At 42.2% G+C, this 24096-nt stretch overlaps 1 protein-coding gene across 4 annotated transcripts in view; it reads left to right on the top strand.

The window, feature by feature from the left end:
* Positions 1 to 24096, top strand: part of ADAD1 (adenosine deaminase domain containing 1) — a 220649-nt gene that overhangs the window by 102050 nt on the left and 94503 nt on the right. For all 4 annotated transcript variants that reach the window (XM_075849715.1, XM_075849716.1, XM_075849714.1 and 1 more), the window contains 2 exons: positions 15996 to 16121; positions 21271 to 21397. In XM_075849715.1, coding sequence (XP_075705830.1) covers positions 15996 to 16121; positions 21271 to 21397 — 253 coding nt within the window. The remainder of the gene's footprint in view (positions 1 to 15995; positions 16122 to 21270; positions 21398 to 24096) is intronic.

Below are 24096 nucleotides of genomic sequence, written 5' to 3'. Positions count from 1 at the left end.
ACTTTTTTTTAAATTGTATTCATTGATGTGGCCGTATGAGGCCTTGTTTTATGCGGGAGAAATTGTATTATTTTTTTCTCAGTTTGGAGGTAGGGGAAAAAATTATTTTTATGGCGTGAATATAGGAAAAGCGATTCTCAGCATCGTTTTTCTTATTTTTTATCCCATTCACGTTTCACGCTAAATAACCAGTTAGATTAATTCTTCAGGTTATTACGGTCATTTAGCCCCTTAATGACCAAGCTTGTTTGGACCTTAACCCTTTCAAGACAGCTCATTTTGACCTTCATGACCAGCCCCATTTTCTCAAATCTGACATGTGTCAATTTATGTGTTAATAACTCTGGAATGCTATTGCCTATCCAAGCGATTCTGACATTGTTTTTTCGTGACATATTGTACTTTATGTTAGTGGAAAAATTTGGTCAATAAATTCATTGCTTATTTGTGAAAAACACCAAAATTTTGAGAAAATTTGCAAAAATTATGATTTTTCTCATATTAAATGTATCTGCTTGTAAAACAGATAGTAATACCACACAAAATAGTTACTATTTTATATATTCCATATGTCTACTTTATATTTGCATAGTTTTTTGAACATTATTTTATTTTTCTAGGACGTTACAACGTTAAGAACTTTAGCAGCAATTTCTCACATTTTCAAGAAAATTTCAAAAGGCTATTTTTACAGGAACCAGTTCAGTTCTGAAGTGGCTTTGAGGGCCTTATGTACTAGATAGACCCCATATTAAAAACTGCACCCCTCAAAGTATTCAAAATAGCATTCAGAAAGTTTCTTAACCCATTAGGCGCTTCACAGGAATTAAAGCAAAGTAGAGGTGAAATTTACAAATTTTATTTTTTTTGCTGAAATTCATTTGTAATACATTTTTTTCTGTAACACAGAAGGATTTACCCGAGAAATGCAACTCAATATTTATTGCCCAGATTCTGCCGTTTTTAGAAATATCCCACACGTGGCTCTAGTGTGATAATGGACTGAAACACAGGCCTCAGAAGCAAAGTAGCACCTAGTGGATTTTGGGGCCTCCTTTTTTTAGAATATATTTTAGGCACCATGTCAGGTTTGAAGAGGTCTTGTGGTACCTAAACAGTGGAAATCCCCCAAAAGTGACACGGTTTTGGAAACTGCACACCTCAAGGAATTTATCTAGGGGTACAGTTAGCATCTTGACCCCACAGGTCTTCTGCTATATTTATTGGAGTTTGTCTGTGAAAGTGAAAATCTACTTTTTTTCTGAAAAAATATTAAAAAAAAATTATATTTGCAAGGAATAAAGATTAAAAAGTACCCCAGAACTTGTAAAGCTACTTCTCCCGATTACACCAATACCCCATATGTGGTACTAAACTGCTGTTTGGACCCACGGCAGAGCTCAGAAGGGAAGGAGCGCCATTTGGATTTTGAAGCGCAGATTTTGCTGGATTGGTTTTCAGTGCCATGTCGCGTTTGCAACGCCCTGGAGTAAGCAAAACAGTGGAATCCTCCCAAAACTGACCCCATTTTGAAGACTACATCCCTCAAGGAATTGTTCTAGGGGTATAGTTAGCATTTTGACCCCACAGTTTTTTTGCTGAATTTAGTGGAATTAGGCCGTGAAAATGAAAATTGACTTTTTTCTGAAAAAACACAGAAATCTTTAATTTTTACAATGAATAAAGGAGAAAAATTACCCCAAAATTTGTAAAGCAATTTTTCCTGATTACAGCAATACGCCATATGTGGTAATAAACTGCTGTTTGGACCCACGGCAGGACTCAGGAGGGAAGGAACAATATTTGGCTTTTGGAGCTCAAATTTAGCTGGACTGGTTTTCAGGTGTCATGTCGCATATACAAAGCCCCTGAGGTACCAAAACAGTGGAAACCTCACAAAAGTCAGTTTAGGGGACTGGAACGAGCGATCATTAGGTCGCTGGTACAATACACTGCAGTACTAATGTATTGCAGTTTAATGTCATTTTACAGGCTCCTGTAACAGCGCGATCGCTGTTCCTGTCCGTTAGTCCCGGGTGTCAGCTGTAATACACAGCTGACAGCTGCAGAATATGGTGCGGGCGCAGCGCGTGAGCCCGCTCCATATATAACCCCTCGCACCACGACATGCTATTAAGTCGTGGTGCGCCAAGGCGTTAATGCGCAGCGGATGGTCCAAAGTGAAAATTTAAATTTTCCACTGATATGCCATTTTAATGCACAATATATTGTGCCCAGTTTGTGCCACTGAAGACAAATACCTCATACAATGTTGAGCGGGTTCTCCCGGATATAAAATGTCATATATGTGGACGTAAGCTGGTGTCTGGGCACGCTGTGGGGCTCAGAAGAGAGGGAACACCATTTGGCTTTTGGAGCGCAGATTTTGCTTGGTAACTGTTCTGTTTGGGGTTTTGCTGGTATTTCAGTTTATAATGTGGGGGTATGTGTAAATTGGGCAGAGTACATCAGGGCATAATAAGAGGGTATAATAATGGGGTACATAAATAATAATCCGTAGATATGTGGCCGGTGTCGCACTGATAAATGGCGCCCGATCCTATCCGCTTTTGGAACACTGCACATTTTGCAGCGCCATATTCTGAGAGCCAGAACTTATTTATTTTTTCTCCAACGGAGCTGTGTGAGGGCTTATTTGTTGCGGGACAATCTGTACTTTTCATTAGTACCATTTTAGGGTACATGTGATTTTTTTTTTTTATCACTTTTTATTAGATTTTTTTGGAAGCAAAGTGACAAACATAAATTCTGACAATGTTTTTTGTATTTTTCTTTTTTACAGTATTCACCGTGCGGTATAAATGACATTTTACTTTATTCTGCGGGTCGGTACGATTACGGCGATACAATATTTATATAGGTTTTTTATGTTTTGTGGCATTTGCGCAATAAAATCACTTTGATAAAATTATTTATTTTTTGTGTCGCCATATTCTGAGAGCCATAATTTTATATTTTTCCGTCAAAAAAGCGGTGTAAGGGCTTGTTTTTTTGCGGGACGGGTTGTAGTTTTTATTGGTACTATTTTGGGGTACATGCGACTTTTTGATCACTTTTTATTCTATATTTTGGGAGGGTTGATGACCAAAAAAAAGTGATTCTGACATTGTTTTTTAATTATTTTTTTTGCGCTGTTCACCGTGCGGGTAAAATAATATTATAGTTTTATAGTTTGGGTCGTTACGAACGCGGTGATACCAAATATGTGTACTTTTTTTTAACATTTTCATTTTTTTCCTATAATAAAAGACTTATTATAGGAAAAAAAGCATTATTTCTTTTTGGAACTTTTATAAAACTTTTTTATTACTTTTATTTTTTACTTGTTTTACTTGAAGCCTGGCAGCACTGATCGCTGCTATAATACATTACACTACCTAGGTAGTGTAACGTATTATATACTGTCAGTGTGACGCTGAGAGTCACACTGACAGGAAGCTTATGAGAACCAGCATCCGGCTGGTTCTCATAGGCTGTCGTGCATGGCAGACCCGGGGGCTGATATATGGCCCCCGGTTCTGCCTTATAACCGACTGCAGCACCTGCAATTGGTCCCCGGGAAAGTTTGTTGTAGCAACAAACTTTCCAGTTTGTTATAGCAACAAACTTTCCAGTTCGTTGCTACAACACACTTTCCCTGCGATCACATGACCGGGACCTGAACTAATCAGGTCCCGATCATATCTCCGGGAACAGAGGTAGGTGATAACAGCGCGATCCGGGTGTCAGCGCTACTCTGAGACACCCGGATCGCGCTTTTAACACCCACCGTGAATTCACGTCGGCACTGCACAGAGCCCAGCAAGTGCCGACGTGAATATACAGTGGGCGGTCGGGAAGCGGTTAATGACCAAGCCAGATTTGTCAAATCTGGCATGTCTGACTTTATCAGTAATTATCAGTAATTCAGTAATTCTGACATGGTTTTTTCGTCACATGTTGTACTTTATTTTAGTGGTAAAAGTAGACTGATACAATTTGCGTAAATTAATTAAAAAATAGAAAAATTGGAGAGTTTTTTTCCTTATTTTTAACTGCAATATGTCACATATGTTCATACATACAGTACAATTTTTTTTATTAAATATATATTTCCATCTCTTTACTCTGTTTTGGCAGCACTTTTGAAAAAAAAAAAAATTTAAAATTTGAGCAATTTAGAAGACTTAGAAATTGAATAATAATTTTATACATTTTGAAGTACATTTTGTTTTCCTGCACCAAGCCAGGTTTTCAGAGGCTCATAGGTGTCAGAATGATGGAAACCCCCACAAGTGACCCCATTTTCACAACTACACCCCTTAAGGTATTTATTAAGGGGTGTTGTAAGTATTTTGAACCCATAGTTTTTTTTTGGTAAGAATTCATGCAAAGCAGGCATGAAAAAATATAATTTCAATTTTTTCACAAATGTGTCATTTTAAAGACCGATTTCTTTATAAAGCGAACTTGAGAATGAAGAAACACACCCCAAAATCTATCACCCTGTTTCTCCTGGACCTAATAGGAAGGGAGCAACCGGAGGCTTTCAGGACTCATATTTTGCTTGAAAATGTTTTAGGCTTCGGAGAGGTTTTGAGCTGCCAGAACGATAGAAACTCCCCATAAACGACCCCATTTAGAAAACTCGACGCCTTAAGGTATGTATCTTGGGGTGTAGTGAATATTTTGACCCCACAGTTTTTTGCTAAATTTAATGCATAGCAGGTGAAAAAAAGTCACTTTTTTCATAAAAGTATCACTTTTGAAGACCGATTTCTTTGTAAAGTGAACATGAAAATGAAGAAACACACCACAAAATCTATCACCCTGTTTCTCCTGTGTTCAAAAATACCCCCATTGTGGCCCTAATGCGCTGCCTGGAAACACGGCAGGGCCCAAAAGGAACAGAGCACCTGGTAGCTTTCAGGGCACCAATTTTGCTTGAAAATGTTTTGGGCCCCAATGCACATTTGGAGAGGCATTGAACTGACAGAATGATAGAAACCCCCAAGAAATGACCCATTCTTAAAACAACACACGTTAAGCTATTCAAGAGTGTAGTGAGCATGCTGACCACTATGTTCTCATAAGGGAGGCATGTCCTGAAAAATGCATTTGCCTGTTAGACTATATCTTGTTAACAAAACAATTGTCCCACATTTGTGTCATTCTGATGCCGTTGTGAACAGCATTCTAGTCTGATATATAATAAATTATAGTGGGAAAAATCAACTGTTCTGGAGTGAAAGGCAATATTATAAAAAAAATAAAAATGGAGGAAAACGTATCCAACTATGTGGCAAACTCGAGTTTGTTCACGAGATAAAAAACACCTGTAGGGCTATGACATCTTATTTTTTATAGTGACTGGTCATGGAACGTCTCTTTAGTCTCATCAATTCCTATATAAGGGACAAACTTGCCAAGCGACGCGGTACACCATAACAGACCCCTGCCCGGCAAGGTAGGACCGCTATGTGTACAACAACCAATCACCTACAGAATATATATAGGGACAGTGTCCAAAACCATATATAGGAACAGTAAAGGATCACTAGTCCCCAAAATAATGTCAGTATTGGCAGAAGTATTATCGGGTGTAAGAGATCCAGTAAAAACCCGAATAAAACTGTAGTAAAGCCCATGGTGTATTGATATGGAACAGCACGATTATTAGAGATCCTCCAAATAAAAATAAAAAATGTCCATTTCACGATACAGTAAAACAAATTTAGGTTTGTGCGGCAGGACATAGTCATTACAGGTCATCTTACATTTAAAAAAAATAAAAGATATTGTAAAGGATCTGCCAGACACAGCTTCTGTGTCGACGCCCGTGGGTAATCAGTCTGCACCTGCTCCTAAGTCTGAGAGTGTGACATGATCTTCTACCAGTCAGGCTGGGAGGCTGAGGAGTGGGAGAGCCTATCACAGCCTGGCCAGACGGAGCTAGCTCCCGCCCTCTGTCTATTTATACCTGCATTTCCTGCTCCTTTGCCTGTGATTCTTTTCTGTTTCCTGGCTCTGCTGCTCCCGCTATGATTATTGACCTTGCTTCATTTTTGACCCTGGCTTTACTGACTACGCTCCTGCTCTGCGATTTGTACCTCTTGCACTCCTGGTTTGACTCGGCTCGTTCACTACTCTTGTTGCTCACTGTGTTGCCGTGGGCAACTGCCCCATTTCCCTTAGCTTCTGTGTACCCTTGTCTGTTTGTCGTGCACTTATTGAGCGTAGGGACCGTCGCCCAGTTGTACGCCGTCGCCTAGGACGGGCCGTTGCAAGTAGGCAGGGACTGAGTGGCGGGTAGATTAGGGCTCACCTGTCTGTCTCCCTACCCCGTCATTACAGATATGCCATTTCAGTGACAACATAGGGTCACATTTTGAAAGCTATACCCCTTATGCTTTTTATCTAGGTGTGTAGTGAGTATTTAGACCCTACAAATATTGGGGCCTTAATATTTAGCGTGCCTTTTCTCCTGTGCTTCAAGATATTCATCTAGGGGTATAATGGAAATTTTAGTTCTATTTAGTGGTTTTACTGGAATGTCAGGATTGCACATCAGAACTCAGAATTGAAGGAGTTCGAGGAGGTTTTTAGGGCCCACTTTTTACTTGTAAGATTTTTATGCAACATGGGTGCCAGAACATTTAGAAAATTCATAAAATGCCTCCTTGAATAAAATTGAAACTTTCAAGGTATTCATCTAGGGGTATAATGGTAATTTTTCGTTTTATTTGGTAGTTTGTTTGTTTTTTTTAAATGTCAATTGGGACAAAATAGGAAATAAAATAAATTTTAAAAAGTAAATACCCAGGCGATAGAAGGCAGGAAGAAAAGGGACTTAATTAAAATCAACAGAGGTGTGGTATATTCGAAAGCACTCTCCAATGCAGAGGACCGGTCTCACAGTAGTGAGTGGTGTCTTTACTAATGCCCCTCATCGAGCACACTCGTCACCTTCTTTGGGGCCTCCTTTTCTTTTCAGTGGGGGGGAAGTACGCCAGGGAAATGCTGCCCATGAACAATTCTTGAGCCCACTATTCCAGAAGCACTGCTGCTTCCACTGCCGCTCTCCCATTCCTGGTCTCCAAAAATCAAAGTTTTAATAATTTTTTCTTGAAAATCAAGAAAAGTCCCCATATGGCCTGCACTTTTATACAGAACAAAGGAATTATATAGTGCCACTTGTGTCAGGTATACGGCCAACTTTTTATACCAGGTTCTTGATTTTCTGAGGGCATTGTAGGGTTGCAGAACCTGGTCCTAAAAATCCACCCCTCCCATGAACTGGTTGTAGTCCTGGATACACACAGGCTTGATGGTCTGCGATGCGGTTCCTCGCACTGGGACAGGGCTGGATCAGTCTGCATGGAGAGGGGTCAATACAAGGACATCACGCTTGTCCTTGTATTTGACCAGCAGCAAATTGTCACTGCAAACAGGCCTGCTTTCCCCTCGGCACACTGTATGATCTACAAAGTCCTTGGGGAGACCCTTTTGATTTCTCCTAATTGTGCCGCATGCTGTGGTTCCTCTAGCAGCAAGGCACTTCAAAAGGGGGACACTATTATAAAAGTTATCAATAAATAGATGGTATCCCTGGTCCAGTAAGGGGTGCAGCAAATCCCAGACTATCTTCCCACTTATTCCTAGGACAGGGGGACAGTCTGGGGGCTCTATTGCAGAATCTTTTCCCTCATAGATTCTGAATTTAAAAGTGTATCCGGACACCCTTTCACATACTTTATACAGCGTCACGCCATACCTAGACTTTTTGTTGGGCAGGTACTGGCGGAAGTGTAGCCTGCCCTTGAAATGCACCACTGCAATGCATTTTTATGGGATGTAAATCTCTTTACATTTTTAATTGTAGTGGTTCATTACAGGTCTAATTTTGAACAGTCTGTCAAAACTGGGGTCATTTGTGGGTGGGCATTCCTCGTTGTTGTTGTAATGCAGGAAACGTAGCAAGATCTCGAAACGAGCCCTAGGCATGGTGAGGCACTAAAGTGGGCAATGGTGTAGTATATCAGTGCTCCAATAGGAGCAAATAGTGGGCTTTTTTGTAATGCCCATGTTAAGTAGTAGGCCCCAAAATGTCTGTATTTCATTTGAGTTGGTAGGGGTCCATTTTGTGGCCTGGCATAATAACTGTTGGGATTGCGGGCAATAAATTGTGCCGCATAAATATTTGCTGCTGTACCATAAGACAAATTAATTCATCAGAGAAAAATAATTTTAAAAAATCTATCTCTCTAAATCCAGTAGTGTCCACGTTGGTGCCTGGGGTTGCAGTAAATTCAGGCACCTGGGGCATATAATTATCAGGGCAATATACGCAGGGGCATCTGAATTTGGTTGTGCTTGCGCACTAGCCCTAGAACGTCTACAGGGGGGTTCATCACTAGATGTGTCACTTGAAGATGACTACATAAAAAATGTCACCTCCTCTCCACTAGAAGAAATAGGGTTGAATCCAGCACGGACAGTTGTTTAAAATGGAAAACTATTTCCAAGTTTAATGGGCCAATGTTTGGCGGATTAAAAATCAGGAATGGAGAACACGGTGTGACGTCCTGATATAGTGGGGAAAAGTTTGTGGTAGTGGTAGATAAAGAGCCTACGCGTTTCAGACGCTCCAAGCGTCCTTAGTCATGGCTGAAGGACGCTTGGAGTTTTCCATTTTAAACAACTGTCCGTGCTGGATTCAACCCTATTTCTTCTAGTCTCGTCTAATGTGTGCCGACACAAGGATCCGTGCATGAACTTCCCTAGAACGACATCTGCATATCAAGGTGAGCTGGAGGTGCTTCTCTTATCTACCTCCTCTCCACTGTCAGACTCGGACTCTGCACAGAATAAGGGGTACACCTCTTCAGCAGTGAACACCCGCTGTGTCGTAACTAATAACGTAGTTTTTAACTCCCTGAACCTCTAACCCTAATTAGCCCTACCTAATGCCCTAATGCTAAATTATTTTTAACTAACCCTGACAGTACCTAACCGTACACCACGTACACTCTTAACAAGCTAGTCTGATACTATCCCTAACTAATTTACTATCCGTGTTGCTCACTAACAAACTTTTTTTATAGGTTTTTTTATTTTATTAGTATTTTTACAAGAACAAAAAAACACAGAAAAAGGGTTTTCACACGCAGTCTGGCTGACTGAACTGATTCAGTGATGTCTGTCACTAGGCAACAGAGGATACTGATGGAGTGATGGGTCACACTGGGGTGCTGATGGGGCACACTGGGGTGCTGATGAGGAAAAAGGATTTGCTGATGGGGCACAGGGATGTGCTGATGGAGGACAGGGGGTGACTGATCAGGCTGTGGGGGTGACTGGTCAGCACAGCTGGTGACTCATCAGGCTGTGGGGGGTGACTGGTCAGCACTGGGGGTGACTGATCAGGCTGTGGGGGTATATTTAGTTCACAAATAAATTTAGAATCCGTCTCTGATCTCCTCTCAAAACCAACAGAGGAGATCAGGGACGGAGACTATAGATAAAAAAGTTCTGCCTACGTCACACTTAACTGTGATTGGTCTGTCTGCACTGACAGACCTATCACAGCGATCGCCGACAGGGTACCACTGTCATTTGTCCGCTGTCGGCTAGCTCTGTTGCTAAGCTGTCTCGGACAGCAGTTTGCAGTGAACTGTCACCTCGTCCCACGGCTCTGTGACAGTTTAACTTCATCACGTACATGCACGTGGGAATGCGCTAACCAGTCGCATTCCCCGACATGCATGTACGTGAAAATTCGGGAAGGGGTTAGATACAGAATATGTGTAGGTTTTTTAGTTTTTATCTAGTGTAGGGGCAATAAAATATATTTTATGCAAAACAATGACTTTTTCTGTTTTTGTTTTTTTTTATTATTTAAAAAAAAAATCTTGTTACTCCATCCTTAAAGGGAATGTGTCGCTAGAAAATTATATATATATTTTTTTTAGTTAAACTGTTAGTGTATAAGTGATTAAACATTGTTCTAATTTTTTTAATTTTTTCACGAGTCAGGAAATATTATAAATTAGATTCTAATTTATAACATTTCCCAGTTCTGGTCACTAGATGGAGCAATTCCCAAAATTACAGCATTGGCATGTGGTAAAGCAACCACATTGCTTTATGCTGCAAAATTTGAGAAAACCCACTCGCTCTAGTGCGCTCACAGAATCCCCCCTTCTTTCTCCTGGCTAGTGCCAGGAGAAAGGAGGGGATTGAACGGTTAAACCTCCTACACTGTGTGTCGCCATTTTTTGAGCTAACACACAGTGTAGTAGGTTTACATACAGTAGTAAACACACAGTAAAACACGTACATACACAGACCTAACTTACCTGCCGCCGTCGCTCCCTCCGGTCTGTCCGCTCCGTCTACTCCCTCCGCTCCAAGTGCACAAGTCCGGAAGCCGTGACCGGAAGTAGTAATCTTACTGTCTGGCCGCGGCTTCCGGTCCACAAGAAAATGGCGCCGGACGTTGCTCGGCCGAATACCTTCAATTTGGACTGTGTGGGAGCGGCACATGCGCCGTTCCCACAAAGACGGCGTACAGCATAGTGGATGAAACGGGCCCCGTTCGCATTCACTAGGTGGCTGTATGTGCCGTATTCCATGTCTGTATGTGTCGTTAATCGACACATACAGAGATGGAAAAAAAAATGCCAGCCCCTATAGACAAGAAAAAGTGAAAAAATAAAAAAAAGTAAAACACAAACACACAAATAAATAAAAAATGTTTTAATAAAACACTAAAAGCAAATTGATATAAAAATTTTTTTTTCGCGAAACTCGTCCTTAAAGAGAGTATGTCTTTGTAATCGTGAACGCGCATATCCGCTCATGCGCATTAGATACCGACCCGGCCACCGCTTGTCCGGATATATCAGTGGTCGGCTCCAGGTATAGTATAAAACTATCTAAGGACTAGGGTAGGTGGGAGGGGGGGGTTCGTCTCAACCACGCTTACCATGCTTGGTTGAGACTATCGTTCTCCCGATGCTGCTAAAACGACATTATCTAGCAACGTCGGGAGTGCGCACTGTGCAGAGCGGCTTGATTTGACATAGAGCGGCTCACGCCCACTTTTATAAAAGATAACTAGCTGAGTTATCAAGTTAGAAAAAAAGGTAGTTGGGGAAGGAATTTTTAAAAAAAAATCTTCAACGATAATAGATTTATAATACGAGTTCTGATAAGAATTCATTATATAAAAAAAATATGACTCCACTTGGGAATAGGGATGTCACGATACCAGAATTTGGACTTCTATACTGATACGTCGTGTAGTATTGCTATACTCGATACCAAAACGATACTTTTGCAATAATTATCATAATAAAAATAAAAGTTCTTCCATTTTCTGATGTGAGGCGGGAGGTATGATGAATTTTGAACCTCTATGTGCCTCACATTAATCAGAATTAACCCTATCGTTCCTCAGTCATAATGGACAACATTGGGTTAATGTGTGAGGTACATGATGGGGTTAATTACTATTAATGTGAGGCATGTGGAGGTTCAAAATTCATCACACCACGCGCCTCACATCAAAAAATGTAAGAACTATTTTTTTTATTGTTGCAAAAGTATCATTAATAAGTGAAAGAAAGCAGTTTTTTATTTTATAACAGCGTAAACATGAATGACTCTATAAATGTGTTATTACGGTCGCGACGATACCGAATGTGTATATTTTATGTATCAAGACCAATTTTAATGTTTATTGTAGTGTGTGTGTGTGCGTGTGTGTGTGTGTGTTTTTTTAATTTAACATTAGTACACAGGCAGTTGTTAGGACATACCTAAGTATGCCCTAACAGGAAATATGGTCAGACGGACGGCCCTGGGGTCCTTCAATGGACCCTGGGCTGTCTGCCCATATATGGTATGGCCCTTGATCTCGTCCCAGGAGTTCCCTGTGACGCGATCCAAAGAGCATCTCCCCTTCTCATTTTCCCCTGAATGCTACCGTCAGGGGAATAGCGGCGGAGATGAGAGGTTTGTCTGATCGCCGCCGCGGGGCTGCGGCTGTGTACTACAGCCAATACGCCGCTTCTGACAATAAGTGCATGCGCGGTCAGCATGAGGTGGTGCGGCCGGTGCTGCACTAATGAGTGCAGGCACTGAAGACAACATTTGGGTGTTTTGCAGTGCGCCCGCCATGTTCGGTCTTCAGTGCCGCCGCTCATTCGTGTGACGTTGGCCGCATCACATCATTCTGACCGCGCATGCACTTCTCAGGAGCGGGGCAATGGCTGTATTACACTGCCGCAGCCCCGCTCTCATACATTCATGTATTACTTTACTAAGCTGTGCTGCCATGCAGCTTACTATCAGAATACATGACATAACGGTATTGAACCGTTTGAGGGTGCACGGTATCGAAACCGTATCGAAGCTTCGATGCATCGTGCATCCCTACTTGAGAATAATCCTTTAATTCCTCTGAAACGCCTATAGGGGAAAATTTTCTGAATGCTGTTTTCAATATTTTGAGGGGTGCAGTTTTCAAAATGGGGTAATTTATGGGGACTTTCTAATATATAAGGCACTCAAAGCCACTTCACAACTGAACTAGTCCCTGAAAAAATAGCCTCTTGAAATTTTCTTGAAAATATGAGAAATTGCTGCTATAGTGCTAAGCCTTGAAATGTCCTAGAAAAATAAAAGGACGTGAAAAAAACTATGCCAATCTAAAGTAGACATATTGGAAATGTTAATACCTCACAAAATAGTTACTAGTTATCTGTTTTACAAGTAGATACATTTAAATTTAGAAAAATGCTTTTTATTTTTCACAAATATTGAATTTATCGACCAAATTCTTTCACTAACATAAAGTACTATATGTCACGAGAATACAGTCTCAGAATCGCTTGGATAGGTTAAAGCTGTCATGGTCTGTGGGTATGTGGACCCACTAGGCCGCACTGCCGTAGCAGGGAGGCAGCTGGCCAAAAAACAGAGCACCACAGCAATACAAAGTCCCGCACTAGGGTACCTGAATAGTCCAGACAGTAGCCGAGGCTTTGGCACGGATGGAGGTGGGTGCAGCAGGTTATGCTAGACGTGGCGGATGACAACAGGGGCCGCAGGTAGCGCCAGACGTGGCTGATCACGCTGGACGTGGCATATGACCACGGATGCAGTGAAAACACGGCTCCAACACTACAGGTTCAGGAACAAGAACACCGCACGGGATACAGCAAACGGCTCAGGTAACCACAGGAAGGGGATCACACTATGGGATCATTTGCAAGACTGACATGGGATAAACTAAAAACGCTCAGGCAAGGATCAGAAGGGCAGGGCCCTTATAGTCCAGGAAATCATGTGTAGTTGATGATGATGATTTCCAAATGTGTGCGCGCTGGCCCTTTAAGACCGGGCACGAGCGTGCACGCGCACTCTATGGGACACAGCGGACCGGAGCGGAAGTGAGCGCTGGCGTCTCCGAGGAGGGAGATGCGAGCCAGCACTCACAGATCCATGGCTGTGAGCCGTCGGGGGGTGAGTAAACCCGATGGCCCGCGGCCATAGACGCTACAAAAGCATTCCAAAGTCATTGCCACATAAAACAGATATCAGATTTGAAAAAAATCATCTGTGTCCACAAGGCCAAAACAGGCTGCGTTCTAAAGGGGTTAATTGTCAGGTGGGAAGAAGGGTCCTGTAATTTAAGGGCAGAGGCCCATAAGTGTCACGTGAGCTATAATGTCAACAATACTTTTTCTATAGTCGCCTAATGTTTTGGACGCATAGGGTTCATCCATTGTCTAATTTGTTTTTTAATTAAACCGTGGTAATATGCCACAATATGGGGAAATCCTAACCCGCCTTTTGCTATAGGAAGATATAAGATGTGAGCAGCTACCCTAGCCCTGTGCTTTTTCCTGACATATTTGACTAGTGTGTTTTGAAGTCTATGCTAATGAAAGGCAGGAATCAGAATAGGAAGATTCCTAAAATATGGGTAAAATTAATGTTTTAATGGCTGCATTACGGCCTATCTAAGAGGCTTCAAATTTGAGGTAGTTATCAAGTTCTCGTTACCATTGATTAAGTAGTGGGAGATAGTTAAGAGCGTATTAATGTGATATGGGATACACCAACTTAATTCCCAAATCGGGTAGACCCTGAGAGGTCAACGTGAAGGGATGTTTACCATGCAGATTTTGTGCAGTTTCAGTTGATAAACCCATATTCATAATCTGAGATTTGCTAACATCCACTTTATAAAAGGACACAGAGCTGAAATGATCGAATACTTTTATAACTTGAGGAAGGGAATAATTTGGTTCAGATAATGCTATAAGTACGTCATTGGCAAGTAGCCCTATCTCACGTTTATTGTTACCAATATTCCTCGTATTCAAGGTGAAGATCGAATGGTCTCCGCCAAGGGTTCCACTATAATAGTGAAAATGAATGGGGAGATAGGGTATCCTGGATTGATCCCCTGAAGCCAACACAGTAGCTTTGTGTTTAGTATATAACACTGTAATGCTGTCTCGTGCCAAATTTAGCGAGTACAGCATCCACATAACCCCAATGTATGCAGTCGAATGCCTTCTCCGCATCTAGAGGTAGTAGCAGAGAGGGCATTCTACGGCGCTTCACCCAATCAATAATGTCCATAAATAATTGTGTCCCGTGAACTAAGAACCTATTTTTTATAAATCCAACCTTGTCTTGATTAATCAGAGGTGGTAGTATAGACGTTAATCGCGAAGCTAATGTTTTAGAGTATAATTTCAAATCTGTATTAAGCAGACTAAAGGGTTTAAAATTATTGGGTCTATCTGCTGGTTTTCCCGGTTTGGGTAAAGTGACAACTGTGGCCTAGAGCATTTCTAGGGGAATCTGTCTTGTAGAATGCATATGGTTAAAGAGGCTCTGTCACCAGATTCTCAAATCCTCTCCATTCATTTACACAGCAGCATCACGTTATTACTAGAACGATGTGCGGCCACATACACAAGTGTCCTGATAATGAATACACATGACCTCCAGCCTGGACGTCATGTGTATTCAGAATCCTGACACTTCTGAATCTTTTCTGTGAGATTTCCAGCAAGGGAAACGAAATCTCGTTTACCCCGTAAAAAGCCGAACAGACACGAAGCAGCTGAGCGCTCACACGAACGCTTCAGCTGCTTCGTTCTAGCGATTGGTGGGGGTCTCAGTGCTCGGTCCCCCACCAATCCAAACTTCTGACATGTCACTATGACATGTCAAAAGTTTGCCGAACGTTTAGCTACACTTTAAGCAACTTAATCCTGTTGGCCATACAATTAGTTTGTTAGAATCTGATCCGGTTCTATCTGAAGTAGATGGACGCAGATCCGTTCTTGTGTTCCGTAGATGCAAGAATCTGAGACCATTTGGTAAGTGGCAAGTTTCATGAGGCAAAACAAACCTGGCTGCGGGATTCATTGCCTTGCAGTGCCCTTTGATGTCTAAGAATAAATATCTGAGATTGGGTCCCATTACTCATTATGCCCACGAAGTTAGATTAAGTTTATATGTGCTTTCATGTCCATGCGGGTTTTTATGTAGTGAAACAATCCGACCGCTCTTTCAAAGCATACGTGAACGTTTCTGATCCTTGGTGACAGATGGGGGCTGCCCAAGGGACTGCAAAACCAATACGTTAGGTCAAGAGGAAGCATAGAACATAACAGTTGTTGCCTTTTATGATTGTCCACCATGCTGTTATTTTATCATGATGAAATAAAGCCTTGATTTCTTAAATACCTCGGTGAGTGCAGCAGCTTCCTTTTATTATAATGGCTAATTATTAAAACATGGATTGGGAGTACTAAGTTAAGCAGGGGCTGCAGAGTTGGGCAACATGTAGACTAAGATATTGTACTAACTGTATTTATATAACATGCACCATCTTTTATGTGATTTGGTGTTTGCCTTTTTTCCTGTTTTAGCGATTTTTAATTTTGTGTGGTTTGTTTTTCCAGATAAGCGTTCATTTGTTCATGAACAGGTAACGCTAGTGATAAAGGAGAAGTTTACTGAACTCGTATCTAAGTATCCAGATTGTGAAAGCTGTGGAAATTCTTTAGCTGCATTTGTTATGGAAAAGGGTAAGAATATCTAGGTACACATAGATGTTAACCCTATTTGAAAATAATTTAAAAGCTTTCAGAATATTCCTCCGGGTATCGAGCACATTTATATTTGTCTTTTGTGGTGTGGAAAGGTTCCAAGTTAAATATCTTATGCTAGGCCCTTGCCACTAGGAGGCTAGAAAAAAAGTGTTGGCTCTGCCCAAGCAGGCCTTACCCTTCCCGCAGACACTGATCTAATCCGTTTTAGCCTAGTGTCCCTATCTTGTAGACACAAACTGCTTCTTAGGTCTGCTGGACTGTATTTTAGTCTGTTTCTTTCCTTCTAGATTTAGGGTGGATTGTGAGCCTTGGTTGACAGCCTTGTCAACCTTCTGAGGGTGCGAGGAAAATGGCCAAGTTCTCAGCACTACACTTCCTCTACTGTCTGTAACTTCTTTTCTGCTTTTGAAGCTGGTACCCCCACTATATATGCAAGGTTACCGAAAACACCAAAAAAGTGCCTCAATAGAATAATTTGGTCAAACACCAAAGTCATAGTTTAAACAAATATGCCGAAAATCAGTGTTAAGTGACCCAAACATTTTCAAAATAAAATAGTTTTTATTGAGACATGATAAAAATACAAAATACAGATAATAGTATCAAAAATGGATTAAAATATAAGTCCTCACAGTAAAGAAAGTACTGAGTGGGCCACTGGCCATAACATCTATACAATACAGAAGTACATTGTAAATAAACAGCCATGGTGAGTCACATAACAAAAATAAACAACTGAAATAGACCATGAGAATTGATAGACAGAACTGGCAAGGTAGACAAAAAATGAATAGAAGAGGTGGACAGACCATGCAGATATACAATGAGGTAAAGAGTAGCGATGTGCCAGGAGCACACTTACACTCAACGCGTTTACCACTTCCATCAGACGGGTTTTGGAACTGGTAGAGTTATCCTGTGTATCTTTCTTTCTGGTGATTGACTGGGACAAGATAGTGTTCCGACTCATCCACCCAGTGTTCCACCCTGGGAGAAAAAGTATATGCTAAACGCGTTCATCGGTCCCCATTAGCCCAACAGAGTCCAAAAGAGAGTCCTTTTAGCCTCTCTTGGGCTGGCATACGTCAGTGTCCTTTTTTGTTTTTTAAAAAGAACGAACCGCAATGTAGAGTACGCTATTTATTAAAAAAAATGTATACCGAGTGGGATACGTTTCTAAAAAATAAAATATGGGATCCTGTGGGTGACTTTTATGCCAATTTATGGCATAAGTCACAGGTATACGTTTCACATTTACATCATGGGCTTTTCATGACTTATACGTTAAATGAATATACCATTATAGTCGATGGGTGACGGATGCGTTAAGCAGGTCATGAGAGTTAATGACTTTTAACATATTCTATTATAGTCTATGGCAGAGTTTTCCAACTTTTTCAGGCTCGAGGCACCCCAGGAAAAAAAAAAAATTCTCAGGGCACCCCTACCAAAAATTGTTTACAAAACGACAAAAAATGCCTAAAAACAAGCAGTACACTCTTAGGGTATGTTCGCACAGCGTTTTTTTGTAAGGCAGAAACTTAAAATCTGCCTCAAAATTCCTTTAGGTATTTTGAGGCAGATCTTGAATTGACAGCGTTGTTTGACTTTTTTTTTTTTTGCTGTGTTTTTTGCCCATATTTTTTTTTTAAGCCGTTGAAGCGAATGCAAAAACCGCAGACAAAAAAGCACCAAACGAGCGCCGCAGGTTTTTTCTGCCTCCTATTAATTTCAATGGGAGGTCAGCGGCGGAAATCACTTGAAGATCATCAGCCCCCCACTCACCGAAAAATGACCATCCACCCCCCCCCACTCACAGTAATGACCATCAGCCCCACACTCACCGTAAAATGACAATCAGCCCCCCCACTCACAGTAAAATGACCATCAGTCCCCCACTCACAGTAAAATGACCATCAGCCCCCAACTCACAGTAATAACCATCAGCCCCCCACTAACAGTAAAATGACCATCAGCCCCCCACTCACAGTAATGACCATCAGCCCCCCACTCACATAATGACCCCTCAGTAAAGAGACCATAAGCCCCCTCCAGTAAAGTGACCATCAGCCTCCGCCCCTCCCCCCAGTAAAGTGGCCATCAGCCTCAGCCCCCCCAGTAAAGTGGCCATCAGCCTCAGTCCCCCCCAGTAAAATGACCATCAGCCCCCTCCAGTAAAGCCACCATTAGCCTCAGCCCCCCCCCTCAGTAAAATTACCATCTGCCCCTCTAGTAAAGTGACCATCACAGAGAGAAAGTGTGCTTACTCCTGGGGAAGGAATAAATAAGGAGGTATAAGAACAACAACTCCCAGCATGTCCAGGCTGTTAAGGGATATAAGAGGACATTACAGGGAGAGGGTATAAGAGGAGAGAACTACAACTCCCAGCATGTCCAGGATGTTATGTGATATCAGAGAAAGTTTACAGGAGGAGGAGGTAGAAGAGAACTACAACTCCCAGCATGTCTAGGATGTTATTAAGGGATATAAGAGGACATTACAGGGAGGGGGTATAAGAGGAGAGAACTACAACTCCCAGCTTGTCCAGACTGTTATGTGATGTCAGAGGACATTACAGGGAGGAGGTATAAGAGGAGAGGACTACAACTTCCGGCATTCCCCTGGCTCCATTTCTCACACAATTGGTAACAAACTAAAGAAAAAAAAGACTTAGGCCTCATGCACACGAACTTAAAAACGCCCGTAATTACGGGCCCATAGACTTCTATTGGCCACGGGTACCTTCCCGTATGCTTAGGGGAAGGTGCCCGTGCCGTTGAAAAGAACATAGAACATGTCCTATTTCAGGCCATAATAATGGCACGGGCAGGCCCATAGAAGTCTATGCGGCTCCCGTAATTACGAGTGGCTACGTGTTTGCACCCGTAATTACGGGAGCGTGGCTAGGCGACGTCAGGGGATAGTCACTGTCCAGGGTGCTGAAAGAGTTAACTGATCGACAGTAACTCTCAGCACCCGGTACAGTGACTACCGCTGGAGTTAATAGTATTAAAAGTTAACTTACCCAGAATTATTATTCTTCTTCTTCCTCCAGTCCGACCTCCCGGGATGACGTTTCATCCCATGTGACCACTGCAGCCAATCACTGGCTTCAGCGGTCACATGGACTGCCGCGTCATCCAGGGAGGTCGACTGGATGTCAAGAGAGGGACGTGTCACCAAGACAACAGCCGGGTAAGTATGAATTTCTTTTACTGCGGAAAGGGCTGTCCCTTCTCTCTATCCTGCACTGATGGAGAGAAGGGCTGCCGATTAGTGCAGTGCAATTTTGCAGCGAAAACGTGCCCGTAAATACGGGTGGAATACTGGTGACACCGAACTCGTATTTACGGGCACGGGTCCGTAAATACTGGTGCAATACGGGTCGAATACGTGTGACCAAGAACCTGTATTTACGCCAGTATTTAGGGGAGGACAAAAATAAGTTTGTGTGCATGAGGCCTTACCCTGCACAGCATGGCTCCTCGCCCTCCGTCAGACTTCTAGTGGGAAGCGGTGGGCGGTACTCGTAACACGTGCACGCGTCACGCCTGCTACAATGTCGGGGGGCGGAGCTTGTAGCAAAAAAACAGAAAACCGGTTGGGAACCACTGGTCTATGGTGACGGATGGCACTATTGACAATCTGTCAGAGCATGCATTTAATGTATAATTCGTGAGCTTTTTCCAACGTATACGTCAAACGTAGGCCATTGAACGTGATGTGAACTAGGCTTTATTTGAATCCACTTATGGTCTTGACTTGCATTAAACTGCATTAAAAACCTGATCAAAATCTGCACATGTACAGACAGCTTTAGAAATAGCAGCAGAAAAGGGAAGCATTGCACACTGTAGATCAGAGCGTGGAGGGGGAGAAAGCATCCAAGTTAGGGAGGGCAGATCACTCAGGCTGTTCGTATCAGTCTGGTGTTCATAGCGTTTAAGGCTCCAAAATAAACCATGTCCTTAATGGGTTAAAGAGCAACTCTTGTTTCACTCCCCCCCCCTTATAAATAAAGAGTACAAGCCTAGATAGGAAATTTTTTTAATTTTATCTTTTTAAAGGAAATTTCTCCACTTATTATATGCCTTTTTCCTCCTTTATCTGCCTCTTGCACTGTCTATAACTGTCTGAAATATGTCTTCAGTGAGGCAGTGATGAAACGGGTTCTAAAGCCTCATGCACACGACTGTATTTTTGCGGATAAGTTGCGGACCCGTTTTTTTTTTTTATGGCCCCATGCGCACGACAGTGATTTACACGGATCGTTGCGGGAGCTGCAGACTCGGAACAAGTCATTTTATGGTCTGGATTTGCGGATTCACCAATACTGGTGAATTGTTGTGGATCTGTTAGTCCGGATGACACACAGATGCACAACAACGGTTTTTGCGGTCCACCGGACTGCTACGGACAGGTTGTTTTGCGGACCGCAAAACCAATACGGTCGTGTGCATGACGCCTAAGCCTTCCCGAGAGATCATGTTACCGCGGTTGCCAATAGATGTCTCTGCAGTGGGACAAAGGCTGTGTGCGTATGTACGTACACTTCTACATTATGAGGCTTCTAAGATCCATTACTAAGGAAGGGTATGTTCACATGCTTAGCAAAAAGCTTCTGAAAATACGGAGCTGTTTTCAAGGGAAAACCGCTCCTGATTTTCAGCCGTTTTTTAATTCGCGTTTTTCACAGCCGTTTTTGGAGATGTTTTTCTATAGAGTCAATGAAAAACCGATGCCAAAAATGGCTCAAGAAGTAACATGCACTTCTTTTTCACGGGCGTTTTTTAACGTGGCCGTTTTTCAAAACTGTCGCGTAGAAAAAGGCCCCATCCAAACAGAACGCCGTTTTTCCCATTTGAAATCAATGGGCAGATGTTTGGAGGTGTTCTGCTTCCGATTTTTCGGCCGTTTACGGCCCGAAAAAAAGGCTGAAAATAAGCCATGTAAACATACCCTTTCAGTGGACCAATTTGGCCATACACCTAATGGCTGAACCGTTTTAGATTGAGTACCTGCTTTTTAAAGGTGGTAGTCTCAGCAACACTAATAATTTTAGATGTCTTTCAAGAAATTAATCTGGTCCATTAAATTTCCCTAGTTATTTTTTATGCTTTTCAGATGGACAACAGTGGGAAGTGGTTGCATTGGGCACTGGAGATTTCAATTTTGGACAGAACTCTCCGAATGATGGGAGAATTCTTCATGACTCACATGCTATAGTTTCAGCTAGACGTTCCTTGCTAAGGTATTTATTTATGCGTCTCTACTTAATTAGGGATTTGCAAGTAGGGACAAGCTCTGTTTGTGCTCAAGGCAGAGGTTTTTGAATGATGCTCCATTGTATATTCCTGCAATTATTTACAAGAAAAAACACCACTTTCTCGTTTGTATCATTGGGAGAGACCGAAACCATGGTGTATTGCCCTGCCACTAGGAGGCTGATGCTAAGAAATGTAAGCATAATGACACTAAGTTAAAACAGATTGGCTCAGTGCTAGTAGGAGAGGCTATGTTTTGTTTTTTTAAGCTCTAGCATGTCAGAGCCCAAAGACAAAGGGTGTCTTAAACAGGGTCGTCCTCCTCAGTCACCTATTTTGCCTGCTGTGTATGCAGATGCAAAATTCCTAGCGGTCAGTCCACTTGCATCTCATGACCAATGCCCCACTCGCAGACTGCCTAAGAATCTACCCTTAACCCAACAGTGTCCCACCTCCGGAATAAATCTTGACTCTCCATGAAGAAGGTTGCAACAAGGCAGGTCAACAAAGCGTTCTGGGTCACCTATTGACTGGTCCACCTGAACCCCCTTACCGACATTTGACGCAACTGTACATCGTAGTCGGTAGGGGGAGGGTAAAAAATGTAAATATTAAAAGTTTAAAAAAAAAAACCTTTTCTCATTTTTCCCCTTAACCCCTTCCCGCCGCAACCCTTTTTCAGATTTTCATTTTTGTTTTTCCCTCCGCACCTTCCAAAGCCATAACGTCTTTATTTTTTCGTCTATATAGTACTATGAGGGTGTAATGTCGGGGTAGGGAGACAGACAGGTAAGCCGTAATCTACCCGCCACTCAGTCCCTGCCTACTTGCACGGCCCGTCCTAGGCGACGGCATACAATTGGGCGTACAACTGGGCTCAATAAGTGCAAGACAGACAAACAGACAAGGGTACACAGAAGCTAAGGGAAATGGGGCAGTTGCCCACGGCAACACCGTGAGCAACAAGAGTAGTGAACGAGCCGAGTCAAACCAGGAGTGTACGAGGTACCAAACGCAGAGCAGGAGCGTAGTCTGTAAAGCCAGAGTCCATTTGAAGCAGAGGTCAATAGTACCAGCAGGAACAGCAGAGCCAGGAAACAAGACAGAATCACAGGCAAACGAAGAGCAGGAAATTAAGTTATAAATAGACTGAGGGCGGGAGCTAGGTCCGTCTGGCCAGGCTGTGATAGGTTCTCCCACTCCTCAGCCTACCAGCCTGAGTGGTAGCAGATCGAGTCACTTTATCAGACCTAGGAGCAGATGCAGACTGATTAACCACGGGCGTCGACACAGAAGCTGTGTCTGGCAGATCCTTTACAGAGGGCTTGATCTTTGCGGGACGAGTTGTAGTTTTTCGTGGCACCATTTATTTTGCCATATAATGTACTAGGAAACAGGGAAAAAAAGTATTTGTCGGGTAGAAAATTAAGAAAACAGCGATTCCTCCATGTTTTTTGCGCGCCGTTTTTACGGAATTCACTATGCAATTAAAACAACATGTTAACTTTATTCTGTGGGTCAATACTATTACGGCGATACCAAATATATATAGTTTTTTTTCTATATTTTACTACTTTTACAATTCGAAAAAAGCTACAAAAAAACTTTTTGCGGGATAAGCTATAGTTTTTAATAATACAATTTTGGTGTACATGTGACGGTTTGATCACTTTTTATTTAATTTTTTGTGGGAGATTAGGTGACCAAAAAATAGAGTCTGGCGTTTACAAATTATTATTTTTTTTTTACGGCGTTCACCGTGCGGGTTAAATAATGAAATGTTGGAATAGTTCAGACTTTTACGGACGCGGCAATACCAATTATGTTTATTTTTTTACTATGCTCTAGGGGGAAAATGGGAAAGGGGTGTTTTTTGAACTTTTAATTAGGGCTTAATAGGTGCACAAAGATGCGTAGTAATTCAGAGTGCACAAGACCAGGGTAGGTGCACGAATAGGGTCTCAACCCAATTTTATCGCAAGAAGTATTCGGCACACAAGTAAGTGGTTTTTGAAATCTTGAATTTTATTTCATCAAAAGTTGATGCAAAAGATTTAGTGCGACGTTTCGGTTGTGATTAAGACCATCAGGCACTATATGGATCTTCCTGGTGTCAGGTGCATCCAGTCGTTACGTCTTTCAAAAGCGGCTGACCGCTGTATTGGCACCGAAACGTCGCACTAAATCTTTTGCATCAATTTTTGATTAAATAAAATTCAAGATTTCAAAAACCACTTACTCTTGTGCCGAATACTTCATGAGGTGCACAAAAATGGCAGCCCCGGGGGCCTTCATTAGGCCCCCAGGCAGCCATCACCCCCCCGCGATTGCGTTGCGGAGGGCGCGATGAGCTGTTAGAGGGGGTCGCTATTGACCGCAGGATTTAACGAGTTACACTAGCGGGATCGCGCTCCAGCGCAATGCTGCTCGTTGCTCTGAAGTGTCGGCTGTAACAAACAGCCAACACCCGCATCATATGGAGCGGGTTCACTCTGTGAGCATGCTCCATACTTCCCCCTACCCGGCTATGATGTAACTATGTCGGGAAGGGGTTAAGTAATGTAAAGCAAAATAAATAAAATGACCATATTTGCCATTGCCGTTAAAAGTCCAAACTATTACAATAAAACATTATTAAACCCACAGCACGAAATGTATCCAAATCTTATGTACCCAAAAATGGTAC

Source organism: Rhinoderma darwinii, chromosome 1 (genome assembly GCF_050947455.1).
Source record: "Rhinoderma darwinii isolate aRhiDar2 chromosome 1, aRhiDar2.hap1, whole genome shotgun sequence".
In the NCBI taxonomy this organism is placed as follows: domain Eukaryota; kingdom Metazoa; phylum Chordata; class Amphibia; order Anura; family Rhinodermatidae; genus Rhinoderma; species Rhinoderma darwinii.
This window is presented reverse-complemented; position numbering and strand designations above follow the sequence as displayed.